Source organism: Diplodia seriata (genome assembly GCF_021436955.1).
Source record: "Diplodia seriata strain FDS-637 chromosome Unknown scaffold_8, whole genome shotgun sequence".
NCBI classification, from domain to species: domain Eukaryota; kingdom Fungi; phylum Ascomycota; class Dothideomycetes; order Botryosphaeriales; family Botryosphaeriaceae; genus Diplodia; species Diplodia seriata.
In genome coordinates this window covers 815,798-841,323 of record NW_027117315.1, presented here as the reverse complement: position 1 = coordinate 841,323, position 25,526 = coordinate 815,798, and the positions used below count along the sequence as shown (strand labels likewise).

The window sequence follows — 25,526 nt, the reverse complement described above, 5'->3', positions numbered from 1 at the left end:
ATGTCTAGAAGAGTGTCTTCGTGCATGGGATTTTCCCCTTTCGCTCCGTCTCTATTTCGGATGTCCGAGATGTTGCTTTTCGGCTCGGTTGTGTTTCCTTGCGGCTGTTGTCTACGGACGCGGCGTGCGAGATGTGTGTGTTGGCGAAGGCCACTGTTGTTTTGCTGAAGGGCGTGGTGTTTGGCGGGAGAGGTAGGAAATGGAATCTTTTGAAAGCGATCATCGGGACTTTGACAATCTCGCGTCTGTGCTGGCGCGGGGAAGTGAGCTGAAGGTGAGGCCCATCGTCACCACCCACGCCGCTAACCAGATTTCGGTGGTGAAAGTGAGGCCCGTCCTCACCACTCACGCCGCTGCCCAGGGTTTGGAGTTGAAAGTGAGGCCCATCGTCACCGGAGCAACGCCGGCTAACCAGGTTTTTGGTGGTGAAAGTGATTGCGGGCACCCACCCACCTGCCCGTCGTGCCTTCCGAACAGGAACGGACCCTGCATGGTGCCTTCCAGAACGAGTTGGAGTGGCGTTGCCCGGGCACGAGGACGCGTTTGCAGCGCGGCCGGCGGGCGGGTATATAAACCCCCCAGCCCCCGCCCTCTTGCTCCTCTTTTCTTCTTTTTTTCTTCATACAATTCGCTCCATGCTCCCAACCTCATGGCCGAAGGAAACGTTTGTCACCTGACTTTCGCTGTCACTGTTGATTCAGTGTGGGCGGTCCGAAAAAGCTGCTCGACTGGCCATGAGTGCTCCGGTATCGTTCGACGGGTTTTTGGAGCTTCAGCTCTAAGTCTTGGACTCAGCCATCACCGGCTCCGTCCTTCCTCCCGGCGCTCGTTTCTGACAGAGTATTGCCCTCGTTCAACGGGTCTTTGGAGCTTCGGCTCCAAGTCTTGGACTCAGCCGCGAAGGTGACCTCCCGAATCACCGGCTCCGTCCTTCCTCCCTCAGGCCTGCTTTGGCTCAGCATGATACCATTTGGTCCCTCTTCAGAAGTCAACCCAGATCTGGTTTGGGTCTTTGCCGCTCGGCACTGATCCGCGACCCCGAGAACCGTTTGCCGTCACGGTGGAGTCAGTGGCTTTTCGAAGCCGACGAACTGACCTGAGGACGCCTTGAGGCGGTTCAGTGAAGGGGGATGACCTCCGCGAAATTTCCGACCGATCTTCAGTGCGGTTTAAGGTATCGCCGAGTGTTGTGGACCCGACAGGCGGATGTCTTTTCCTCAACTCCCAAGTGGAAGGGAATCGATACAACAAATGGACCATGGGTAGAGTAGGTTTTAGCAAAGGCGTTGTCCTGACTGCACTCTTTAGTCTTGACATGAACCGGCTGCCCCACATACAAAAAATTCAGATCTTTTATTTTATTTTAGGCTTGAGTCTCTCTTGAAGTGCCGTTTGCCATGCCTTTGCCTCCCTCAGATCTTTTTGCCTTAAGCCTGATTCTCGTGAAGTGACGTTTGCCATGGCTTCGCCTCCCTCTCACTTGGCGTCCGACCACAAGTGACATGTCCCATGCAGGGGTTTCGCATCTCCAGCGTCAGTGACGCCGACCGCGATGTCGCCACTGTCGCCATGTGGCAAGCCGCGCCCACACCTCACTTGTCCGTCCGAAAAAGCATGGCGCAGAGACGCGAAACAGCCGCGACGCAGCAAGCACCCAATGCCACGTCTCACTCGATTGCAACGCTCGCTCGCTCATCCGACCGAACACATGCACGCTGGAGACGCTGTGAGGAGCAGGTAGCAAAGCTGGCGGTGTCGTGTCGTGCTGCAATCTGGTCATGTTCGCTGCTTCCCCGTGGTCTGTTGTGGCGGTGCTTCGTCGGAAGCGTTGCCGAAATTGGAATGGAGCACTCGCGCGCAGTGGACGGAATGGGGATGCGGCGCAGCAAGGCGCGCTTCACAGCCACAAGACATATTCTCTTTCTGGGATAGTAGGTCTACAATATGGAGCTCCGACAATCGGTGCCAATCGGCGAGAGGTTTTGTTTTGATGAAACCGATTGCCGTACGGACCGGGGTCTCCGGATGAATAGTGTCGTCAGGCAACCCGCAAAGCCACTTGGGGTCAGGCCAGCTCAGTCCAAATCTACCTTGGACTGAGGCTGTCGTTCTCACTGGTCTTTGCTGTTTTCTTCGGGCGACTATGGCAGCCACGATGCATACAATGCCGAAAGAGCCACTGAGAAAGTCATTCAGCAATATTCTCCAAGAAGCATGTATGTACAGCACATGGACAGACAGCACCTCAGGGGCTGAGGTTGACGACAACCTGGAGTGTGGGGAATATCGTGTTCGATGGGGTTCCGTGCCCCACGACGTCGTGCGATGGCCCGGCCGGCTTTCTTCTAGAACAGTGGGAATCAAGTTGAAACAGCTTCTCCGGCGTGCAAACATCTTGACCATGACGCTCTGCAAAGCAAACCCAAGTGCCGCGGTGCTGTCCGCGACCACTACGCCCGTACGTGGCAGGGCTGAGTCGAAGCCAGCGATGAGGTTCGATGCAAAGGTTAAAAAAAGAGTGGCGGTCAATCCGGTGCCGGCGGAGGTCGCGTGCGGCGCGGCGATCTCAGCCCAACGGTGTAGCCTTAAAACGTCATTTAAGCAGCGCACTGACCCGGGAACGCCTCCTATCTCGTATTCCATTGCCACGCCCACAGCTACTCAGCAGTATATAACGACTACGCCGGAGCGCCAAAACGCCAATCTCCAAGCCACAGCCGTTGATCTCAATCCTCCACAGTCGATCCATCCACTCGCTCAACCACCCAGTTCACAATGCGTGCCTCTACCTTCTTCGCTTCGGCCGCCGCCCTGGCCACCACCGTCTCGGCCGGCATGGTCCCTACCTTCGCCAAGCGCTACAACGTCACCCAGGCCTGGGGCCAGTGGGAAGTCACCAACTTCACCGCCAGCAGCCACCCCTCGAACTCCATCATCGACTTCCAGATCTTCTGGGACCAGGGCAACTCCGGCCCCGTCAAGTGCAACGCAAACGGCTACTCCGTCGGCGGCGAGGGCAACTGGTACGCCTGCGAGTCCAACGACACCCCCAGCGGCAACTTCCACTTCAGCCTCAACCAGGACTGGAACCGTAAGTCTTCCAATCATGCCTTCGAATCGCCCGCCCAATACTAACACCCCCGCCAGAGCTCTCCCTGTCCCAGGACATGTACCAGACCGGCTCCATCGTCCACCTCAACGGCAGCGCTCCCTTCGACATCAAGTGGGGCTACAGCTCCGCCGGCTCCGAGGCCACCGCCGAGCCCTTCTACGTCCCCGTCCTCTCCGAGTCTCACACCCTGCCCAACGGCACCACCACTGCTCCCGAGTTCTCCTCCAGGAAGTAGGGGCACCAAGACCATGATTGAATATCTCACGCATCAGCACGAATTGTAAAAAGTCAATGTATAATTTAGTAGTTAATCAACACATCAACACGGCAATTTTGCCCACAACACTTGAAGTCTTTGATGTGACCATGTTTTATTGTATTTGACCGGCAGCCCAACAGGCCTGCCTTATGCCTTATGCCTGAGGCCACAGGCGGGTTGTTTGTGTCTTGCTCGATTAGGCTTAGCTTAGTTTGCTAGTAGGCGGTGATATTTACCACCACCTGCGGCACCACCTAATCGATCATCCTTCGCACTCATCAGTATTGAACATTGTACAGATGTTGATCTTTGTCTACTACCGAGAAGATCACTGGTCATTGCAGGTAAATCCCGGGCCTGTGCTATCGCAAAGCCGCACTTGCAACATGGTGGCCCATCCACCATGTCTATGCGCTTAAGTGAACCTCTGCCGTATTCATGAAGCTGAAGTTGTGTTCTCTATTGTCCCATTCGATATTAAAATTGATACAATGTCAAGACGTAGTCTGTGTTATCCCACGTTTGTGAGATTCTTCCCTTAAACACGGTCAGAGCCGGCTCACGTAGGGTTGGGTTGGTGCATGGCTGAGAGTAGTGCGTTACACTCGTCCCCAGGACTCCAAGCGAGTTGCAGAAGATCTCAGCACTCTGAGCAGCTACAGTTGTGCCATGGGTTATTGTCCTTCTGGTCGTGACCATTCACTGAGTGTAACCGAGATACTGTGTCATTCTGGCAACCACTCAATGCCTATTGGCTATTGTGAATTGTCTCAATACATTCACTCTGGGCGCCGCCTTCATAACCACCCCCTCCCTTCTGCCCTTCACTCTCCACTCCCACTTTTCTTCCACAACCACACCCGGCACCCCTGCCAACCTTGGTTCTCAACCCTCACCGGCTGGCATCGCTTCGTCCCCGACATCACCCAGTCTACACGGCTGTTTCCGCCACGATGGCCTCGACTGTCACCGACCGCAATTCGCCGTTCGTGGTCATTCCCAATGCGCGGGAGACATCGCTACGCCATGCCTTGGCCCATCCCGATCCGAAGCTCAAGCTTGTGTGGGTCAACGTGAAGACGGGCGAGAAATGCTCCATATTGGTTGGCCTTTACCTGTTCAGGGTTCTTACGGCTGACTCGAGTCACAATATGCTCCCTGAGTACGGAGTGGGCACCCTACCTAACTACTGTTACACCCTCACCCTTGGCTTGCTTCCTGGCAGCACCGAGAACATGGAATTCCTCTTCAGGCTCCTGTGGAGGGCGGTCAAGATCACGAAGCCGAACGAGGGCGTGTACGCCATCCTCAAGCCCTTGGACAACCTCTTCCACTCGTTCTGCTTCTACCGCATCCTCATGGCGCTGCAGGTCCGCGGGCTGCTCAAGGGGTGGGGGTCAGTGGTCAACAGATGGATGCTCTGCGGCGTCCCCTGCATGGGCCCCGAGCTCGTCACCATCTGGAAGCACTTCAGTCCCGACCACGACGCCCTCCAGCACCTGCACGCGAGCGTCGCCTACCACCACGTCGCCAACAACATCCCCATCACCGCCGACCCCTACACCATGGACGGCCTGGCGCTGCAGCACTTCTTGACGCTGATGACCCACGTCGGCCGCGCCAAGGGCCACAGGGACCGCCACCCCGCGTGGTGGGCCCATCAGCTCGAGGAGAACTGGTGGCACCTGCAGGACTTCGCCAAGCGCCTTACCCCCGATCTCCATAGCCATGTTCAGCTCGCCAAGTACTTCCACCCAAAGGGCCGCTTGGATTGAGCTGGACGCCTATCCGGCCGGCCTAGCCATGGTTTTGCGTACAATAGACCATGGATTCCTCAGCATACTGGACTCAATCAAAGGTATTTGAGTTACTTTTCCTTTTTCCATTTCTGAATCCTCACAAAGCCCAGTTCCCATCGCAGCACACTCTTGGGGGCAAACAGAGGTCCGCAGTAACTCGGAGGAGGAAAAATAGGGACAACATTTGAGAGAAGACAAACAACGTGAGAAAGAAAAAAAAGGACCCGAAACCACCAAACCGTTTGAGGGGCATCAGCGCCTACATAGCATTAGTAGCAAAACAATACAAACCCCCCTCATGACACCAAAAACAACATTATCATCTTGTGCCTGCCATCGTGACACCCACCAACACTGCCGCCGCCGCCGCCCATGCCCCTCCTCCCACCCACACCTTCGCCCCGCTCGAATCCGCCTCCAGCGGCGGCGCCGGCGGAATGCTCGGTACGGCATACCCGTCCATCCCGTCAGCGGTGCTACTCGCCGTCCCATTTTGCCCGCTCGGCGGCGTTCCCGCTACAGTAGCAGTAGCAGTAGTAGCATTTAATCTGCGACTACTGCTCGTCGTCGTCGTCGTCGTCATCGTACTTGTCCCGCTCGCTGTCACCGTCACCGTCACCGTCGCCTCCTCGAGCGTTGACGAGTCGGAATCATCGTCCCTAGGCACGAGCGCGACGACGACGGTTATCGGCTGCTGCTTTTCCTCGGCGCCGACGGCGGCGACGGTCTGAGAGTTACCGTCTGCGGCGGCGGCGGCGGCAGCGGCGAGGAGGAGGGAGGCGCAGTGGTCGAGGTCGAGGTCGCCGTCGGCGAAGAAGGTGCACTCGGATGCGGTAGTGCTGGTGCTTGTTGATAAATCTGAGGAAGGCTTTGATATTGCGGGTGGTGATGAGTTTGTCGGATGGGACGGGATGTCTGCTGCTGCTGCTACTGCTACTACTAATCAGTGGCCCGCGACGCACCGAAATATCCTCAAGACCGTACTCACCTAGAGAGTAGGCAGATGCCAAACCTGATGCTAATGCGAGTATCGTTCTCATCCTCATGTTCGCTACTGCGCCTACGAAATGCATGCACGTTTAGGTAGATGATTGCGAAGAAGCTGACGCGTGAGTGACAGGAGGAGGTAAAGGGCTATGATCAGAACATAAGAGCGATGAAACAGCAGCAGCCTAAAGTCTAAATCCAATAGACCAAGGCGACGGGACTCTCGTATAAGAGCCCACCCGTGGCGTGATGCTCCTTCTGCTTATAATAGCCTCATGGTACCCCAAGCACGGACAGCACGCCAAAAGTACCAGTAGCGTAGACCTCGCATGTCTAGATAAGGCGCTTGAATATGCTGCTCGACACACTTACAATATATGTATGATGCACAGAGTAGTATGGCTTGCCAGGTGCGTTGGGTTCTCGATCTGAAAAAAAGCGTGAGGTCATGATATGGACTTGCATAATTCAACATGTCCAGACTGCTACCTTCCGAATCCATAATAAAGCCGCGGCCTTTGTGCAGCGACCCCGCAACTGAAAGGTCAAGTCAGCTGTGACCGGGGGATTCTGGACGAATCAGCGAAGTCTCCGTCGCTCTTTCGTATTCCAGGCTGCATTTGGGGGCCGAAGTTGGCGAGAACGAGCCAGATTGAGGCAAAGTAGTCACCGTTTGTGGTTTAAGCGAGAAATCGATAAAGAAAAAAAAAAAATATCGTTGAAGACAGTCATGTCATAGCTATAAAGTATACAGAAAAGGTTTCAGCGCTAAATCATCACAACTTGGGCTTGCTCACGATGGATGCATTCCCCTTGCTTATCCACTTGGCAGCATCACCAACGAGCTCATCAACAATCGCCTGAGCGCTCTTCTTCTCGTTCACCACGGCAGCCGCCTTGCCCATGAGGAACGGCCTGGCGTTGTCCATGGTGTCATCATCAATGTCGTCGCCCAGCTTCTCGAGATCGTGCTCGACCGGGATGACACCCTTGGCCGTGAGCTCCTTGATCTCGTTCTGGCGGTTGGTCTCCCAGTTCTCGATGTAAGGGTTTCTCCTCACACGGAGGGGACGGCCGGTGAAGATGATGGTGCGGACGTTGTCGTCGAAGCCCGACGAGCGGACGGCCTCCTGGTGAGCCTTGGGCGCGCCGGCCTCGTCGGCCAGGATGAAGCGCGTGCCGACCCACACGGCCGACGCGCCCAGCATCAACGCCGCCGCCACCGTCTGTCCGTTAAAGATACCACCGGCCGCGATCACCTGGACGGGGGCGCCCGTCATGGGCGACGTCTTGCCCTCGCACAGCTTGGCGACGGAGGGGATCAGGATGGTGGTCGGCACGTCGCCCGTGTGACCGCCGCCCTCGCCGCCTTGGGCGCAGATGAGGTCGACGCCGAGGTCGAGGCACTTCTGGACGTGCTTGGGGTGGCCAATCATGTTCATGTAAAGAATGCCGGCCTTGTGCAGGCGCTCGACGACGTGCTTGGGCGGGACGCCGACGGCCGAGACGAACAGCTTGGCGCCGCTGTCGATGATGATGCTGACGAGCTCGTCGAGCTTACCCTTGGTGTAGTCGTAGCTGTAAGACGGAAACCGGTGGTCAGCTGATGCTAGTATAGTAATCCCGGCCTCTTCCCCGGCCTCGGCACTGCGAAGGGGGGAGGCTCACTTGGTCTTGCGCGCGCTTCCTCCGACCTGCGGCAGCAGCAAGTCGACGCCGAACGGGGCGTTCTTGTCCTTCAGGTAGCCCTTGAGCTCCGCGATCTGCTCCCTCAGCATGTCCGGGGTGTATCCAACGCCGCCGATGACGCCGAGACCGCCGGCGTTGGTGACGGCGGCGGCGAGCTTGGGGCCAGCGGCGACGTTCATGCCGGCCAGGAGGACCGGGTGGTTGATCTTGAGCAGATCAGTCGTGGTGGTGCGGAGCTGCTCTGTTGCAAACACGGGGCTGTCAGTCTCGGGGAAATGCGCGCGTGTCGTGGCATGTGAAAGCCGGCGGAGAAGCAGACGTACGTGGAGAAACCATGTTGGCGGATACTCTGAAGCTGTGAGAAGGAGTGTGAACGGAAAGCTGTGGACGGCGTGGGAGCTCAGGGAGGCGTGTGTGAAGAGCGGAAGTAGCGGAGACGGAGGAGGTTTATGTCGGTGGTGAACCCTCGGCCGTAGCAGCTGGTTGAGCCATATGCGGGATGCGTGCCTCGGCTCAAGCTGGGCGCTGGGTGGTGCGTTCAAAGAGCGGGCGGGCAGCTCCTGGCACCGTCTCTGGGCCGAGGGCCCGCCCGATCCCCACCTGGCGCCACATCTCACGCCAAGCGTTTCCCCAGATTTGCCTTACTCAGCCGCTTTTTTTTTTCTCGTGGCCGCTCTCTCGCCACTCACCCCCACGATTTAATCATGCACCAAGTCCTGCGGCCCTTCGCGCCGTCTCGCCAGTCTCTCTCGCTGGCTCGAGTCCTGACGCATCGACAACGCCCTGTGTCGGCATGGATTAGCCCTACTCGGCTCTACAGATCTCCCGCCATTTCCAGGCCGCCTGCACTTTCTCCCGCAGCACTGACCCCTGAAGCACCGGCACGAACTGCGCGGCCGTGTCTGATGCCCCTCTTGGGAAGCCACCATGGCCGGCGCGGCCTTTCCAGCGATGCTGAGAGGCCGCGCCATGGCCCTCTTGGCCACCGTGCTTTCGTCGCCCTCGGGAGCAATCTGGGTGACCGGATAGCCATGATCGAACAGGCCTGCAGCGCTATGGAAAGCAAAGGTGATGTTCGGATCCTACGCACGAGCAGCTTGTGGGAGACGAAACCCATGTATGTAGAGGACCAGGGGAGTTTTGTGAATGGTGCCTGCGAGGTCAGTGCCTTTCTTCCTGCGACACTTCCGCGCACGTCACATGTGATGGGCCAGAACCCGCGTGGTAATCTTAGGTATGAGAGACGGCGAGCCGGTTACTAACACGTTACAGGTCGTGACTTCTCTCAGCCCTATGGAGCTGCTTGACAGACTGCAAAGCATCGAGAATGAGCTCGGCCGGGTGAAGGTCGTCGAGAAAGGACCTCGCAATATCGACCTGGACATCCTGCTTTACGACAACGAGGTCATCGAGACAGAAAGGCTCTCTGTCCCTCATAAGCTCATGCTGGAGCGCGAGTTTGTCCTACGACCTCTGTGCGAAATGATCCCCGATGCCATCCTACCAAACACCGGAGCAGAGCCCCTGCAGGAGCATCTCGCCCGCCTCCCACCGTCCAACCCGCCTCTGTCCACCATGACGCCCATGACACCGACCATGGCGCCCATCAGAGCCCTGCAAACCGATCGCCGCACCCACGTCATGTCCATCCTCAACCTAACCCCCGACTCCTTCTCCGACGGCGGCGTCCACCTCGCGCCCGAGCCCAACTCGCCCGCCCACCTCGCCGCCGTCAAGCAAACCATCCTCTCCCACATCGCCGCCGGCGCCACCATCATCGACATCGGCGGCCAATCCACCCGCCCCAACGCGCCCCAAGTCCCCCCCGCCGAGGAACTCGCCCGCATCCTCCCCACCATCGCGCTCCTCCGCTCCCTACCCGAAGCCTCGCACGTCGCCATCAGCATCGACACGTACCGGGCCTCCGTCGCCGCCGCCGCCGTGCGGGCCGGCGCCCACATCATCAACGACGTCTCGGCCGGCCTGCTCGACGCCGCCATGCTGCCGACCGTCGCCCGCCTCGGCTGCACCGTCTGCCTGATGCACATGCGCGGCGACCCCGACACCATGACGAAGCTGACCAACTACCCGCGCGGCGTCCTGCGCGGCGTCGCCGACGAGCTGGGCGCGCGCGTGCGGGCCGCCGAGGCCGCCGGGGTGCGGCGCTGGCGCGTCATCCTCGACCCCGGCGTCGGGTTCGCGAAGACGCAGGAGCAGAACCTCGAGCTGCTGCGGCGGCTGGGCGAGCTGCGCGACGTGCCGGCGTTCAGGGGCTTGCCGTGGCTGGTTGGGAGCAGCCGGAAGGGGTTTGTGGGGAAGATTACGGGTGTGAAGGAGCCGAGGGACAGGGTGATGGGGACGGCGGCGACGGTGGTGGCGGCGGTGCAGGGGGGCGCGGATGTTGTCAGGGTGCATGACGTGCCGCAGATGGTTGAGACGGTGAAGATGTCGGATGCTATTTGGAGGGTTTGAGAGCGTTCTTTTTTGGGTATGACGGTTCAACGAAACGGCGTTTGGAGACGGCTATTGGGAAAACTAGACGAGGGCGTTCAACACGCTAGAAAGGCTTTCAATTTAAAAGCAATGCTTTACTTCCAAGTCTCGCCACGGTAGTTCAGCTGTGCGTTGTACGTCCATGGAAACTGTGCGAATTTCGAGCCATCAAGGCTGGCCATATCCCAGGTCAGCAATGTATCACCGTGCTGGCGGTGCTCGAACGCGCAGGTTTCATAAAAGTCTGTCGGCTGGTTTTCCATGGATCCCTCCGAAGCGATGAAGCGAGCACATCTCTCTAGGAGCTTGCGGTATATGCCGATCTCCTTGTAGCCTTTGCTCTTCAAGTGCGGCAACGGGGCAGGGAGGAATGTTGCCTCACGTTGGGCCGTATAGCTCAAATGAATGGCGAGCATGTCACGGGGCTCCTCATCTCTTCGTCTCCTGGTTCACGATAAGCAAAGCACTCAGAGGTCTCGTCGAAAAGCCGAAGCCAGCAGCAGCTCACTCACCAGCTCGGCGTCCCGAAGCCGCATACATCATCCGGTTCGTCGATGAAGCCTTCGTCCTCATCCTCCTCGTCCGACACATACCCGCCCGTATCCGCCGGCAGGAAGGGCCGCCACTGGATGAAGAAATTGCTGACGACGTGCCTCTCCAGCACGAAGTCCTGCGTGATGTCGTACAAAAAACCCATCGTCACTCCCGGCGCATCGTCCAAACGCTCGCTAAACGAGCTGTCGCCTTCCTCTTCCTCTCCCGCCTCCTTCCCACCCCGCCTCGACCGACGGCCACCGACAAACCGCACATAGTCGTCATTGACCAAATTGCGAACATGGTCACACTTGACGACGATCTGCACATCGCGCAGGGGCGGTTGCGTGACGAGCATCCGGCGCCAACTCGCCTCGGGCCGCATGAACGCGCGCGCCTTCTCCCCGTCGCTCGCCCACGGCAGCTCCTCCGCGAACGACCGCGCCATCGGCCAGTCCCACCGCGACTTGACGTAGCGCAGCCGGAACCACGGCGGGAAGGCGGCGGCGAGGAGAGGGTTGGTCTGCCACGCCTCGCCCCTCTTGTTCGACGGGGCGAAGAAGAGGCGTTGCTGGAGGGTGGGCGACGAGTGGATGGTGGCGTGGAAGGTGCGGCACACGCGCTGGGCGAGCAGGAGGTCGCGGGGCGGTAGGTGCTGGAAGACCAGCTCGGCGAGCTCGGGGATGCGGAGGAGGCAGAGGTGCGCCGTCGTCGAGGGCGCACGGGCGGAATCGTTGTCGCCAGACATGACGGTCGTCAACGAGGCTTTGCAGAGGGGTTTTGGGGAATGCGGGGAGGATTGGGCGACATGGCGGTGTCAATGAGTTAAATGTCAATAGGGAGCGCGACGTCATGCATGTCAGCTGCAGGCAGTGAGGGGGAAGGATGGTGGACGGGCTTGGCTATTGCTACGTTCGGTTCGCTGGGGAAGATTGACGCGGGGTCTGTGGAGCCGGGATGCAGAGCCTCTCTAGGACAGAAAAGATGCGCGGCGCTTCGGCTTACCCCATGTGCTTAGCCCTATTTGGGCTCGTGCAACTCTAATAGAGGGGACGAGGCGCTTACATTATGTTGAGTTTTTCGTCTGCTACCTATACTTACCTTTCGAGTGAGGCGAAACAATCCTACTAAGCGCTACTTAGGTGTTCCACAGGCATCGATCGGGTCTGTGCGATGCGAAGCCACGACAACAGCAACAGGCAACAGCAATTTTGACTTAAATATGGAGAATCCTCCGCACGACTGCCTCGACCTTTCCTCCATTCCGCACTTTCTCGATAGCACCAACTTTCCCAGCGAGGCCACATACTGCACCTCGAGTTATGACTGTCACAATAGAGGACCTCGCTGATGAGCTCCTGCTCGATATCTTGGATTACATCTCCATCCGCCACCGTTGGGACATCGACTTTAAGACATGGGAAGGTAATACTGAGATCGCGTCTCGAATTCGTACCCTCCACAGCGTAGCTCTCGTCTCCCGCAGGCTATACCGCGTCGCCAACCAAGTCCTGTATACCGTTTTGATCGATGGCGCCGACGCCCGTCGTCGGAGCCAGTTTCTCCAGACCGCTGTCCGACGCCCCGAACTGGCAGCCATGGTGAAGGAAGTCCGATTTTCGTACTTTGACTGGCACGGTACACTCAACGCCTCGGGAATTCCGGCAGAGTATACCGAAGTCCTCGAAGCGGCCAAGAGCGTGGACATTGGCGACGAGCACGAGAGCGCCTCGTTCCAGAATGCCTTACAAGAAAATTTCAACGGCGCCGATGTCGCGCTGCTGTTCAGCCAGCTTCCAAGCCTGGAGACGTTGGAGTTTGAGGTCGACGAGACGTGGTTCCATACCTGGAAGTGGTTCTTGTGCCTGGCCAGGCGAACGACGGAGAAGGGGACCGGCCCGCTCTCATCGCTGCGCCACCTCAGGTCGAGATATGGGAACGAGAATGCGTCTGGCTTCCATCCTCTTTTCATCCAAGACTTTGTGGGCCTGCCCTCACTGAAGACCATAGAAGTGTCTGGCACATGGTTCGATGAAAGAGATGGCGATCGCCCTCTTTCTTTGCAGACCAACAACCGTGTCGAAACACTTGCGTTTTGGCAGTCTTGCCCAGGGAACGCAGTCGTCGACTGCGCGTTGAACGCCTTCAGCCAATTAAAGGCGTTTCGCTACACATATGGCGCTTTCCCAGCAGCTTCTATCTCGCACTCAAAGACGCAAGGCTTCCACAAGGCCCTAAGCAGGCGGGAAGACACGTTGGAACATGTCTCCATCCTGGTCTCGGACAGATGCAACGTCTTCAAGGAAATGCTTCAACGAGGCTTCGTTTCCCCCCGATTCGGCTCCTTCAAAGCATTTGCCCGGTTGAGGCATCTTGAGATTGCCGAGTACATCATCTCTGATCCGGCGATGTGGGACCTAAACCTCGGTCCCGTTCCCACGCCCGACTATTCCGACTTGGTCGACATTTTCCCTGCCTGTCTGGAGAGCTTGGTCATCCAATGCGACTTTACATTATGCCCGGAGTCTGCGGTTTCCAAGAAAGCACACTTCTTACTTGCTCTTGCCCGCCAGGTTACCAGCCTGCCGAGTTTCCGCCGCTTGACGTTGCTGAGGCTGGGAGACTTGCCCCGTGGGGGTGATTTTGAGGCAAGTCTCGAACGGATTCGTGATTTGGCGGCTTGCTCGGCTGTTGAGTTCGACGTAGTTCGTTGGGCCAAAGCGAAACATGAGGGGCTTTGGACGGCATAGAGGAGCCTGCGAGATACACAGAAATATATTCCAGATTGTCGCCGGGCATGGGCGCGGTGAATTGCATCGAAGTGGCTCGTGCGCCAGCCCGTCTGCACCTGCGCTTTTCGCGTCACCTTGGTCCTGAACTTTTGACTCGCCCACATCAGAACAAGTGCACGCCTGGCGCTCGCTTTCACCATTCCACTGTGATCGACGCTGTCCGCCACGCCACGGCAAGCAATGCCTCCCAAGAGGCGCGCCTCCGCAAGGCTGCAAGACGCCGCAGCCGCCAGCAACGACGGCGGCAGGAAACGCGCCGCTACTACCGAAAAGACGGCTCCTCGCCGTTCTCGCCGGCCAGCAGCCAACACTAAGCCAAAGACTGATCTCGCCGCTGTTCCAGCCCGCAAGAAGATATCGCTCGCTGACTTTCCTGATGAAATCCTCCTGCTGATCTTCCAGCATTTCCGGCTGGCCGGTTTCCTCTACAACCCTGTGGAGGAGCAGGTCTTCTTTTACGACGACAGGCTGATCTTGTTCCAGAGGCGCTGCGATGTCCTGCGAAACATTTCCCAGACATGCAAGAAGCTGTGTCGTGTTGCTCAGCCGCTGCTCTATGAAGTCATCAACTGCCTGAACCACTCGCGCAGACGATTGGATATCTTACGCACCCTGATCCGCCGAAATGACCTCGCCGGAGCCGTAAAGGAGGTGCACCTGAGACACGAATTTGAGGTCCCTCTTACGGAGCTCGTCAGGCGCTACCCGGAAGTCATCAATGCCGCACGCGACGTCGACATCGAGATGGGCCGGTCGTTCATCGGAGCAGTGCGAACAGGACGATGCGAAGCCCAGATCGCCCTGGCCCTGAACTTCATGCCAAATCTGAGCTACTTGAACATCTGCCTGGACGAAAGGTTTGTGGAAGACTACAACTGGATGTTCCGCCTGCTTCGGCAAAGCTCCTTCAAAATGGCGCAGTATGGACATGGCGGGCCTTTCGCAAACATCAAGACCATCGAGACGGGCTACGGCGGCTTGGAGTTTGGATACAACCCCGTCTTCATCTCCGAATTTGTCACGTTGCCGCACCTCCGAGAGATCACGCTCAGGTCAGCATGGTCCGGTGAAACCGCGTGCGGCATTCAATGGGATCCACAGGCGAACAGCTCCAATATCACGACCATCAACCTCGACGCTTCGTCCGTCACCAACGATTTCATCCGCAAGCTGCTCACCGCCTGCCGCGCCCCCAAGACCTTCATCTACAGCTGGGGTGGCCCGCCAGCGGCCGACTCGATGCACGACTTTGCGGATTTCATGCGTGCACTACACCTACGGCGCGACACGCTCGAGACGATTCGGCTCGACGTGGTGCTCAAGGCCAACTTCTTCGAGTACCTCGCCATCGAGAATGAGTACCTGCCGCCGCTCGGCTCCTTCAAGGACTTTACCCGCCTCACCGAGCTCGAGGTCCCCGGACACCTACTGCTCGGCTCGCCGCTACTCGACTGGGACAACTTCGACGGCGAGCACTGGCCCGCTTTTCTGTCGGACCTCGACTACAGCTTCCTCACCGATGTCTTTCCCCCCAGCTTGGAGCGCTTGACGGTCGATTGCATGGGCTTGGAGGAGGACGTTACGTTTATTCTGCCCTTCCTGAACGAGTTCGCCGGGCGCTGTGCAGAGAGGTTGCCGAAACTCCGGTTTGTGAGGCTAGTTGTTGTCGATGTTGATGACTTTCCGTTGCTGAAGGGTGTGAAAGAGACGTTGGAGAGCCAGGGCATCGAGGTGCTGGTGAAGGACTTCATCGACGAGGAGGGCTGGGAGGACGACATGGAGGTGCGGTATGGCCCTGATGGAAGGAAGAAGATTACGTCGAGGCTGATCGGGGATGTCCTGCACCTTTGGCCGCATGAAGTGGCGGCGCAGAATCAACCCGCAGTGCAGAATCAAGACGCACCGCAGAACTAAGTGGCATCATTGTGCAGTACAATGATACTACGGCGGCCTTTACAGTTGAGCGCCGTTGACCCAAGCGTTGTTCGAGGTCAGTTGGCACGGTACGATGCAATGCGCTTTGATTGAGAGCGGATAATCTCTGGAAAGATTCATGCTCAAAAAGACCTCTATAGTTTCGAGATGCTTAAAGTCTTGCAATAAATAATGTTTGGTGGCTTCCTGTGCCTTTATGCCCTCGTAGTAACGTATGTGAGGTCGGTATTAGTAGGTAGTGTTGCAACAGTCTTTCAGCAGCCGCAGGGGGTTGAGTCAAGATGAACTTCTCCGCGTCTGCCTCACAATGACATCGAAACTTATGTACGTAGTTCAATTTGGAACCGAGACATAAATGCGAGTTTCAAACACGCGCAAACCCGTCCAGATATTGGAAGAATGTTTCCCACATGGTTAATAGTAATATTGTTGCAATGCTAGAAACCAATCCAAACTTATTCTCAGAGATAGCTTTAGTGATTCCATCGCTCTTACAATGTGGATTTCGCAAGGAAAAAGATGATTGGGTCATAGTATGTGAGTCGTGGGGCATCACGTGAAGTAGCCTACTTAGTAAGCTGGCCGATACGTCGCCGCTACTTCCCGTTCAGGCCTTGAAGTTTTCGCTTCAAATCTCTCAGTCAACTCGCTCACTTCAAACCCCAATTCCGTAACTGCAAAGACGTCCACTAATCCAAAAGATGCACATCGACCGTGTTGGCCTTCTCATCGAAGAGTTTTTGGACTTTGATGACGATGACGACGACAATGAGCTGATAGCGTACCCCGGACCCCTCAGGCTGCAACCCGCTCGCATGGCTGACACCAACGCGAAGAGCATCATTGATTTGCCCGAAGACATCATCCTCGAGATTCTGGAATATTTCGATCTAAACATGTATATGGAAGAGCATTGGGTAAGAGGGATGCCGGGAATCTGTGCAAAGCGGGACAGCCGAATCGACACTCTGTTGAGCTTGTCTCTGGTATGCAAGTCCTTCTCGCGCCTCGCGCAGCCGCTCCTATACAAGTACCCCAGAGAGTTGCAGGTCCCGAGCGTGAGGAGACAGTTTACTCGGACGGTCGCGTCAAGACCAGATCTGGCCGCCCGCGTCCGGTACGTTGTTTACGAGGTGCATGGAGAGCAATTTACGGGGACGCGAGAGTCTCGGCCAGGCACTGAGAGCCGGCAGTTGTACAAGCATCTGGTACCTCAGATAACAATCGGCGATAAGCGGGCTTTCCTCAGAGCATTGTACGGCGGCGACATTGATGCCGAGTATGCGTTCCTCTTCTACCTGCTCCCAGCGATGTCGACCCTTCGATTCTCCTTGCCTGAAATCTTGGCCCGCACCATATCTTGGACCATGGACCTGCTCGAATACTCGCTGAAGAGCCACCGGAAGACGGGTAATCGCGGCCCGTTCTGTTCGCTCCGTACTCTTTTCTTGGGCTGGAACAGCGAACGATCTCCCATGTACCGCATCATCATAGACCCGGGAATCGTCCAGAACTTCGCTAGCCTTCCGTTCCTGAGCGATGTCTCCTTCCTACGGCCTCAAGACAGTTCAGCGAGACTTGATCAGCCTTGGGATAAATTCCGCTCTCCAATCAAGTCTCTACACTTTCTGCAAGCGACATTGCGCATTGATTTCCTCACCGGACTATTCAGCATATGCCACGATTTGAAACGATTGTCTTTTATCTGGTTCACGGAGGGCGAGGTCTGCAGCCTGTTCGGCTACCTATACCGATGGATGCAAGTCATTTGCTATTGTGTCCCAGCTCTTGAGTCGTTGGAGTTGAGTGTCATGGATACAACTACTGTATGGAACTCTCAATCCATAAGACTTGAGAAGAGGGACCCGATCGGGCAATATCTCAAAGAATTTCGTAATTTGAGGCATCTGAAAATTGCTGGATTTTTTCTTACCGGCATACCCCCCGAACACGACGCCGATGACATATATTCTCTTTCTTTGGGTGTCCCGGAGTGGCTGGATATCAACGGTCTTCCCATCTCTCTGGAAGAGCTCGTGATTGATTGTGAGGGACGTTCAAAGGGTATGGCTGACGAATATGACTGCGACCTGACTTATATTCTTCCCTTCCTTGAGAGGCTAGCCAACATCTGCATCGACGGCCGGCTCCCAAACTTCAGGCGTCTGCAACTGCGAGGGAAATATTCACCCGTGTATGGGACTTTTGAACACGTTGGGGCGTTGTTGTCCCAGGCAGGTGTCGTTGTAACCCTCCGAGGATTTCCTGGAGAAGGCTGCATGCCCACTTCGTCGGCATTTGGCAGGGTAGGCCGGACTCGGTGCGAACTGGTAGAGAGAGACGTATGGAGGAGAGTGGGACGACGAGACCGATGGGGTAGCGGCTCCAGGCTCTTCAACCCCTCGGCCGCAAAAAGCATTCTCGACCTGCCGACAGAGATCCTGAACGAGATATTGAGCTACTTGGATCCGACCGGTTTCATTGCTACCAGATTCGAAGACGCCCGGGAGGTTGGCACCCTCAAGCACGCTGTAACCTGGCGGCTCGGCGCTCTAGCAGATTGCTGTCGTGTTTCTAAAAGATTCTGCGAAGTCTCGCGGCCAATACTCTACAAAGCTTTTTGCGACTATGGCAAGTTGTCGAGGCGCTTGAGGTTCATCAATACATTGGCCACATACCCAAATCTGGCAGGTTATGTCAAGGAGCTGCATCTCGGATATCACGACAGTCACACGTGGTACTACAAGCTGGAAGAACCGCGGGAGATAAATACCACCTTTGACGACCTCATGCGAAAAGCAAGAACGATAGAGATGGGCGACCGTAAAGACGAGTGGTTGCAAGCTCTGCAACTACAAACCTCTCCGCTCGACGACGTGGACCTCCCAGTGCTCCTGTCCCTAGTGCCGAGTCTTGAGGTGCTGTCGTTCGGAGCGCACGATGAAGGAGACTTGCTTCGCTTCCATTGGACTTTCAACTTCATGATATTGACCGTGCTGAACTTACGCCGAGGAGAACTGGATGCTAATCCGTGGGAAAAGCTGCGAAAGTTCGCCTTTCGGCTGAGCTATAGGGATCGCTTTGTCGATGACGCCGGCGCACTCATAACTATCATTACCATGGAGCCATTCTTCTCCAGCCTTCGGAGCCTCCAAATCACCGGAGCGGAAGGACCCCAATCAGAGGACGAGTTGGATATAGCCGCCCAGCCCTTCGACAAGATCCAAAACGTCCCCAAAGCCTCGCCGATAGACACGCTCCATCTGGAGGCCGGCAAAATGGATATGTTGTCCATCTGCATCCCAATCGATGCGGCGCGCGCGCTCAAGTCCTTCACCCTCAGCTACACGACGTCATACGCCGCCACGGGGATGCTCGCCTGCGCCTGCATCATCGTCGACCGGCTACGCGACCACCACGCCTCCACCCTCGAACACCTCGCCCTCGTCCCCAACGAGCGCGAGTGCGCTTACGACACCGACGACAACGCGCCACACACCCCCCTCACGGCCGCCCAGCTCCGTTCGTTCACCGCGCTACGCCACCTCGAACTCTCCGCGTGCTTTCTCCCTTGGCTCGTCGACAGCAGCGGCAACGCGCCGCTCCCAGTCGGCGAAGGCCGCGACATGATATTGGCCCCGCCGCCGCCGCCGCCGACACCGTCGCCGTCGCAGTTGCGGACCGCTCCCCTCCCGCCCTCGCTCGAGCGGCTGACGATCGACGGCTACGGCATCGAGATCGACGCGCTGGAGGACTGGCTGTGGGCGCTCGTGGAGAGGCGGGAGCACGGGGCGCTGGCTTCGCTGCGGGCCATCGAGCTGACGCGGATGGTGACGGACGGGCTAACGGAAGAGGAGTTCCTGTCCCTCGGCGAGTTCTGGACGCAAGTCGGCGTAAAGTTCACGGTCAATGGGCTGTGGGATGCCGGTATGTTTTTTGCCGAGATTGCGGACATGCCCGAGGGCGCGTTGGACGATGATGAGCCGCTCGAGAGTGAGAGTGAGGGTGAGCATGCGGATGAGTATGAGGATGAGGACTGGTATGGGAAGGGGGATTTTGGTGATCATAAGGAGCTGGATGGAGCGGACGAGGATGATGATGAGGATGAAGATGAAGAGGAATAGAATGAAAATACGGATGAATAGTATGAAGACGAGGGTGAGTAGGTGCTTGTTTTCTTTCTCTCTCTCTCTCTTTTCTTTCTTGGCTGGATGCATGCGGCACTGGCGCCGCAGTGGGGTGGCAGGATGACCAACAATACCCATGTTTGCAGATATTCGTTTGTTTTGACTAAATGATCAAACAATGATCGTAGTTGCCGCTGACAGAGACGGCGACCCGTGTTTTTGCGGCCTGCATACCGGCTAATATTGTGAGATATCTATGGTGTTTTGACTTAATTCGGTAATAGATACTCGGCCCCAAGTCAACCCCTTGGTTCATTCTATTCAAGCAAGAGTGGCATCATCAAGGTGGGTAAAAGTATCGCATAGCAAATAGGCAAATATGCTTGCATGTTTGCGAAGAAAGAGCAATTGAGCAGATATCGGACCTCGTGTTTGTCTTTGGTTACTTATTAACCACCTTGGTTCCCGGAAGGACGCTGCAACGGATACGATCAGCGCGGCGGGCCATGTCACTCTCGAGCTCGCGTACGTTTGCAAGGCTTTTACTGGAGAGAAGGGCCCCACGCCGGTCTCCGATCCTATAATTCTTAGTATGATGTTGAGCCCTTCCCTCTTCGCTATAAGCCTTATACAGTATAGGCATTTACTCGGTGCGGCAGCACTCGGGAGACCCGCGCTCAACGAGAGAGCGCCGCTGGGCAGTGCTCCGCTGAGTCTCGGAGAGAGCGCACCAATGATGAGGATGTGATTGAGCTTCTAGTACGCGAGCTCAGCAGGACGGAGGCGTCTGGGAATGCTCCATGCATTCGAAACCCACCAGTGCCAATTTTCGAAGAAGTTTTGCACCACGATGCCCGCGCCCAGGCCGAGCAGCCCCCACCCAAGCCAACGACTGCGGGCGCCAGCAACATCCGTGCCAATGCTGGCAGCAACGCGCCTTTGATCACCGATGACCCCTCTTCCAGCCAGGACGCGCACGCTTGGGATATTGTGGACAACATGTCGGGCTCTGATGACAGCGAGGATGCTGATAGAGCTACCAGTAGCCTTTTTTTTGCGTATAGATGAAGCCGAATTGGTGCTATATCGGAGGCGGTTTGAGGCTATGCTCTGTAAGTACGCTCCGACGTGTCTTACACCAAGATTTACAAACAAGACAAGATTTGTATTACGAAATCTCAACAGGGTTAACACAAGAAACAGCAACCTTAAATTTAAGGTTGTTCGCGAACACCGGCGGCTCAAGGCCCGTGGCGGTCACTCGGTGACCAAGATCCTCCGCCTACTTAAAGCCCTCCACTTCTTCCACCAGCTCACCTTCCTCCTCTCTACACCACCTTCACTCGAGAACCCAAGTTCACTCGGAGCCCCTCCAAGCCAACTTGAATCAAAAGCACCTCTTGAACCAAGCTTCGCTGTCAACTTTGGTAAGTCTTCGGGCTTTGCCACTTGGTCGACAACCTCATCTTGGTCCACCGAGAACCATACCCTTTGAAGCGCCTGCTTACACGAAGAACACCCCAGATATCCAGTCACCCAAGACCAAGATGTCTTCGACCACCTTCCACTCGTCCTCTCCCGTCGGCATGTCCTTCAAGGAGAAGAAGGCCCTGCTTGACGACAACGCGAAGATGACCATTACCTGGACCAATAAGGATACCATGCAGCCGATCGTCCTCAATGACGTTCCGAAGGCCATTTTCATGGCCTTCTGCCCGGCCGTGAAACGTCATGTCCAGATGTCGCCCCGTGGCAGCACCAAAAAATACGACTTCGGCATGATCTCCAACCTCGCCCCGGCCGCCGTTCAATACCTGATCGGCGCCATGGTCGCTTCATGCAAGACTCCCGGCGTGGGTGCCATGCCGCCGGCGTTCCCGGACGACAAGAACGTCGACCACCGCGTGAAGTGCCTGGCGGCCGTCAAGAAGCTTGACGTCGCCCCCTTCGTCCAGCACGCCTGGAGGAACGCCGCAATGGACGCGATCAGCGTCGCCGGTCGCGTCACTTTCCAAGAGTTTTCTTATATCCATGTCGCCTTTGCCGGAGAAGAGAGCAAGACCGAGGAGCCTGCGCTCCTGCGCCACGCCGTCAACTCCGCCATCTACGCGGAGCTGACCAATGAGGTCGAGCACCCGGAAACTGTCGCCATCAACAGATACGTGTATGGCAGCCAGCCGGCGTTGGCTCTCATGAAGAAAGACTTGGAGACGCAAATGGAAAAGAAGTTGACGAACCGTAAGGAGATGGAGCTCAAGCGGGCCGCCAAGGAGAAGGCCAAGCGTGACTATCTCGAGAGGGAGCAGCGCAAGGAAGCTGCCAAGCTGAGGCAGCAGGCTTATTGGGCCGAGAAGGAGGAGAAGCTGCGGAAGGCTCGCAATGGCGAGCGTGCTCTTACCGACCTCGAGGTTCGTGCTATGGGCACTTACTCCGGCCCCACCATTGCGACTATCTCCAACAAACTTCGGTAAGGGCTTGTCGGCGCACCGAGAGATTGTCAATATGAGCGCTGGGTTCGTGGATTGATTGATTGGTGAGCAGCTGGCTCGCTGTCTTAGATGATCAAGCACTGTACTCAGATAGATTTGCTGCTGCATGCATGAGGACTTGATGGGAGTGGCGGATGGCGCCTGGTAATCTGGAACACGTTCCGAGATCCCAGCAGGCAGGATCAGTTACATAAAATACACAAAACCACCAATCGACGATGACGAAATCAGGGGCATGACTTATTCTGGTCCGCTGATGGCGACTATCTCTAACAAGCTTCGCTAAGGGGCTGTTCAAGAGGGATAGGGACTTCTAAACGGACAGGATAGGTGAAAGGCCTGTGAGACTGTGAGTCTGAGATCAATGGGTTTATGGATTGATGGGCTGCGAGACCGACGGATGGCATTGATTAGGTTAAAGCAAACTTAAAACCTCCCAAAAAAAAAATCAGAAGTTACAAAATCCCTCAACACAAATTCAATGGCTGGTTGTTCGCTGTCTACTGACTGAACTGATGGACCGGTCATTGGGCACTATGTTGAGCGAATACAATGAACGTGTCAACTTGATAAACATATCACATATACGGTAGTCCATTCTCAATTCGATCCGCTGTCAGTACACGTATCTGAAATTCTCGTTCTCCCAGTCCGTCAGATCACCAAACGCCGTGGCATCCAGATCCTGCACCGTCACACCCTCCCCGAACTTGCGGTCTCTCCTCTTGTTCTCTCGGCTCAGCAGTGTCCTAAAGATCAATATCAACACCACCTCGGTCAGATGGCACACAATCATGCTCCAAATGCCCAGAGGGTAGGTCGGTTGCTGCTCCGTCTTGAAGAAGAATGGGCCGGCGATGTTTCCCGTGCAATAGCCCACTGTGATTCATGTTGTCAGTACCTTAACCAAGCCAAAGATTGGCACTACGAGGACTTACAGAACAGACATGCGTTCGTGACGACCTTCTTGGTATGGCCGGCGGTGTTGCCGATGGTGAGGGACAGGATGAGGACAAAAGCGGCGTTGTAGGGGCCGGTGAGGTAGTAGCACCACAGACGGCCCACATGGTGCTCCTGGGGCACGAAGCGCAGGCCGAAAGTGCCCGCAATGTTGGGGATTAAGTACGCGATGATGAACCAACAGCGCGTGTTCTTCTTCAGCTTGACGGCGCAGTAGTCGTTCAGGTAGACGCAGGACAAGATGCTCAGGGCAATCAGAAACCCGTACGGCATCTGCAGTAGCGTCGTCACCAGCGTCGAGTAGCCGAAGCCTTTGATGATGATGGTGCCGAAGTTGGAGATGCCGCCGTTGGGGGTGTTGGCGATGAGGCCGATGGTGAAGAGGAGGTAGGTCTTGGGGTCCTTGAAGGCTTCAGCGACTTGGTACGCTTTGAAGTGCTTGTTCTCGACGCCCGTCTGGTTTTCGCGCAGGCGCTCGACGGCGAGGCGCTTTTCGCGCTGGTTGAGCATGGGCGCGGTGACGGGGCTGTCGGGCAGCATGATGAACATGACGATGCCCCAGCTACAGCAGAGGGCTGTCAGAGGATTAGCGATAGACTGAGAACCGGACAAATGGACGATGGCTTGCCTCCGATAATTAGAAACTCATACTTCCAGGATGGAAGGGCGCCTTTGATCTGTCCTATGCCGTATCCGAGGAGGCCACCCAGTGCAATACCGAAACCATTTGCAGTGTACCACAGACCAATGCGGACGGGTTGTTGACGGCGAGTGTACCACATGCTTGTTATCAGCATGAATGCCGGGTCGGCACAGGCTTCGGCAGCCCCCGAAAGAGCGCGGAGAGCTGCCAAAGTCCCAAAGTTCTATACAAAATCAGCGGCAAGTAGTTGGACAGACAGTAAGTGTCTTACACTGGCGCCCGCCTGTGCCATTAAGAGCACGCCCCAGAGGAAGATGTTGAAGCCAAGGTACTTTCCGACCGGAAAGCGCTGCAGCATGAAGTTTGTTGGAAAAGCCCAGGCCAGGAAACCGAAGTAGAAGATGCCTATACAGAACGGTCAACAATGACCCAAAGTCGTTTGGATCAGCAGGCAGGGCGCACTGGAAAGCCAATTGTACTGCGTCCCAACCAGATTCAAATCGTCGCGGATGCCGAAGATGGCGGCGTAGGAGAGGGTAGTCTTGTCTATGTAGAAGAAAGCGTAGCAGACAGCCAGGTATGGCAGGATCATGTAATCGATCTTGCGCACCAGCCGCTTTTCCTCTTCAGGATCGCGTGGTTCGTGTATCTCGCCCGGCTCGCGGAACAGCGCGGCGGCTGTGTCGCCGTCACCACGCGAAAAGGTCCATTTGCTCGCAGTAGCTGTGGAGGTGGGAGAAATGACTTCTTCATGGCTAACGCCATCTTTGGTGTTGTCGCTGTTGCTGGCCGGGTTGGATGTGTCAATGGGAGATGGTGTCGCCGGAGGTGCTGCGCTCTTGAGGAAGCGCATTGTGGGTGGCGTTGAAACTTGGAAATGATGTTGAGGATTTCCAAGCCGGGAATATGGGAAGCGCAGACGACAAGCTTCACCAAGCGGGGGCGAAGGCGCCTCGGCAAGTGTGGTGGCGAGTCAAGCTGAAGCCTTGGTATGGCAAGAGGAGGGCAAAAGTAAAGCAATAGCAGCGGAAGTCGTCTTCTTAAGGAGGTGGAGTCCTACATTACCGGAGGAAAAGCCGGGGGTTGCGTCAAGTGGATCAGCTGCTGAAGCCGGGCTCGGAGCAGCATTGTTTCGGCAAGCCGAGCGTGATGACGGGCGGAAAAAAGAGGTGTTCGGTGGATGCGTTCCCGCTTTTACTGGGCGACTCCCCCACACGCCTGATGCGGGGAAGGGTGGGATGGCGGCGGGGAATGCTGGGGATCCGGTCTTTGATTGGCCTGTTCAGTCGCCGAAGGAGAGAAAGCGCTGGCTTGATCGGCCCATTTCCGAGCCTACCGGAAAACGAGCCGCATGAAGCAGTCCTTTCGCAGGATTGATTCGTCCAAGCTATCTTTGGCAATATATGTATCAAGACAGTTCGAATGTGGCCATGTTCGGATCTACAGTCTTTCCATGCGAACCACACGACCAGTCCTCAAGATAGCTGAGACCTCCTCTACGGGACTATTGCTTGTTTGGGACCAGGATCCCTGAGGCCACAGTTCTGCCTTAGGCATTGACATGGCCGGCGAGGTTCGGCCCGATTGTGCGACGATCGCTTAGGTAGACGTTTCTTTTGGTGACTGGAGACACAACAAAAGCCACGCTTCAGTGTTGATGAACTCCATTCATCCTTCGCGCGCTGCAGCACCCACCTACCAATTCCT

General features: G+C 56.5%; 10 protein-coding genes across 10 annotated transcripts; 7 read left to right on the top strand and 3 right to left on the bottom strand.

Annotated features, from left to right (window-relative positions):
- Positions 1 to 2,775: 2,775 nt before the first annotated feature.
- Positions 2,776 to 3,347, top strand: SLS55_007852 (uncharacterized protein; the record flags this gene model as incomplete). Its single annotated transcript, XM_066779267.1, has 2 exons — positions 2,776 to 3,091; positions 3,148 to 3,347. The coding sequence occupies 2 exons, from the start codon at positions 2,776 to 2,778 to the stop codon at positions 3,345 to 3,347; spliced, it is 516 nt and encodes a 171-aa protein (XP_066630071.1).
- A 977-nt stretch (positions 3,348 to 4,324) lies between these two features.
- SLS55_007851 (uncharacterized protein) lies at positions 4,325 to 5,146 on the top strand (the record flags this gene model as incomplete). Its single annotated transcript, XM_066779266.1, has 1 exon — positions 4,325 to 5,146. The coding sequence occupies one exon, from the start codon at positions 4,325 to 4,327 to the stop codon at positions 5,144 to 5,146; it is 822 nt and encodes a 273-aa protein (XP_066630070.1).
- A 1,787-nt stretch (positions 5,147 to 6,933) lies between these two features.
- Positions 6,934 to 8,182, bottom strand: SLS55_007850 (uncharacterized protein; the record flags this gene model as incomplete). Its single annotated transcript, XM_066779265.1, has 3 exons — positions 6,934 to 7,735; positions 7,826 to 8,087; positions 8,170 to 8,182. The coding sequence occupies 3 exons, from the start codon at positions 8,180 to 8,182 to the stop codon at positions 6,934 to 6,936; spliced, it is 1,077 nt and encodes a 358-aa protein (XP_066630069.1).
- Positions 8,183 to 9,139: 957 nt separating this feature from the next.
- Positions 9,140 to 10,318, top strand: FOL1 (trifunctional dihydropteroate synthetase; the record flags this gene model as incomplete). The annotated part of the gene is made up of 1 exon (XM_066779264.1): positions 9,140 to 10,318. The coding sequence occupies one exon, from the start codon at positions 9,140 to 9,142 to the stop codon at positions 10,316 to 10,318; it is 1,179 nt and encodes a 392-aa protein (XP_066630068.1).
- Positions 10,319 to 10,434: 116 nt separating this feature from the next.
- On the bottom strand, positions 10,435 to 11,621 carry SLS55_007848 (uncharacterized protein; the record flags this gene model as incomplete). The annotated part of the gene is made up of 2 exons (XM_066779263.1): positions 10,435 to 10,767; positions 10,878 to 11,621. The coding sequence occupies 2 exons, from the start codon at positions 11,619 to 11,621 to the stop codon at positions 10,435 to 10,437; spliced, it is 1,077 nt and encodes a 358-aa protein (XP_066630067.1).
- Positions 11,622 to 12,195: 574 nt separating this feature from the next.
- On the top strand, positions 12,196 to 13,623 carry SLS55_007847 (uncharacterized protein; the record flags this gene model as incomplete). The annotated part of the gene is made up of 1 exon (XM_066779262.1): positions 12,196 to 13,623. One exon carries the CDS (start codon positions 12,196 to 12,198, stop codon positions 13,621 to 13,623), a length of 1,428 nt encoding a protein of 475 aa, XP_066630066.1.
- A 47-nt stretch (positions 13,624 to 13,670) lies between these two features.
- SLS55_007846 (uncharacterized protein) lies at positions 13,671 to 15,579 on the top strand (the record flags this gene model as incomplete). The annotated part of the gene is made up of 2 exons (XM_066779261.1): positions 13,671 to 13,679; positions 13,858 to 15,579. The coding sequence occupies 2 exons, from the start codon at positions 13,671 to 13,673 to the stop codon at positions 15,577 to 15,579; spliced, it is 1,731 nt and encodes a 576-aa protein (XP_066630065.1).
- Positions 15,580 to 16,301: 722 nt separating this feature from the next.
- On the top strand, positions 16,302 to 19,724 carry SLS55_007845 (uncharacterized protein; the record flags this gene model as incomplete). The annotated part of the gene is made up of 2 exons (XM_066779260.1): positions 16,302 to 17,664; positions 18,037 to 19,724. The coding sequence occupies 2 exons, from the start codon at positions 16,302 to 16,304 to the stop codon at positions 19,722 to 19,724; spliced, it is 3,051 nt and encodes a 1,016-aa protein (XP_066630064.1).
- A 181-nt stretch (positions 19,725 to 19,905) lies between these two features.
- SLS55_007844 (uncharacterized protein) lies at positions 19,906 to 22,198 on the top strand (the record flags this gene model as incomplete). Its single annotated transcript, XM_066779259.1, has 4 exons — positions 19,906 to 19,911; positions 20,367 to 20,785; positions 20,913 to 21,154; positions 21,252 to 22,198. 4 exons carry the CDS (start codon positions 19,906 to 19,908, stop codon positions 22,196 to 22,198), a joined length of 1,614 nt encoding a protein of 537 aa, XP_066630063.1.
- A 634-nt stretch (positions 22,199 to 22,832) lies between these two features.
- Positions 22,833 to 24,672, bottom strand: SLS55_007843 (uncharacterized protein; the record flags this gene model as incomplete). The annotated part of the gene is made up of 5 exons (XM_066779258.1): positions 22,833 to 23,095; positions 23,155 to 23,738; positions 23,828 to 24,042; positions 24,091 to 24,224; positions 24,282 to 24,672. The coding sequence occupies 5 exons, from the start codon at positions 24,670 to 24,672 to the stop codon at positions 22,833 to 22,835; spliced, it is 1,587 nt and encodes a 528-aa protein (XP_066630062.1).
- Between the last annotated feature and the right edge of the window lie 854 nt (positions 24,673 to 25,526).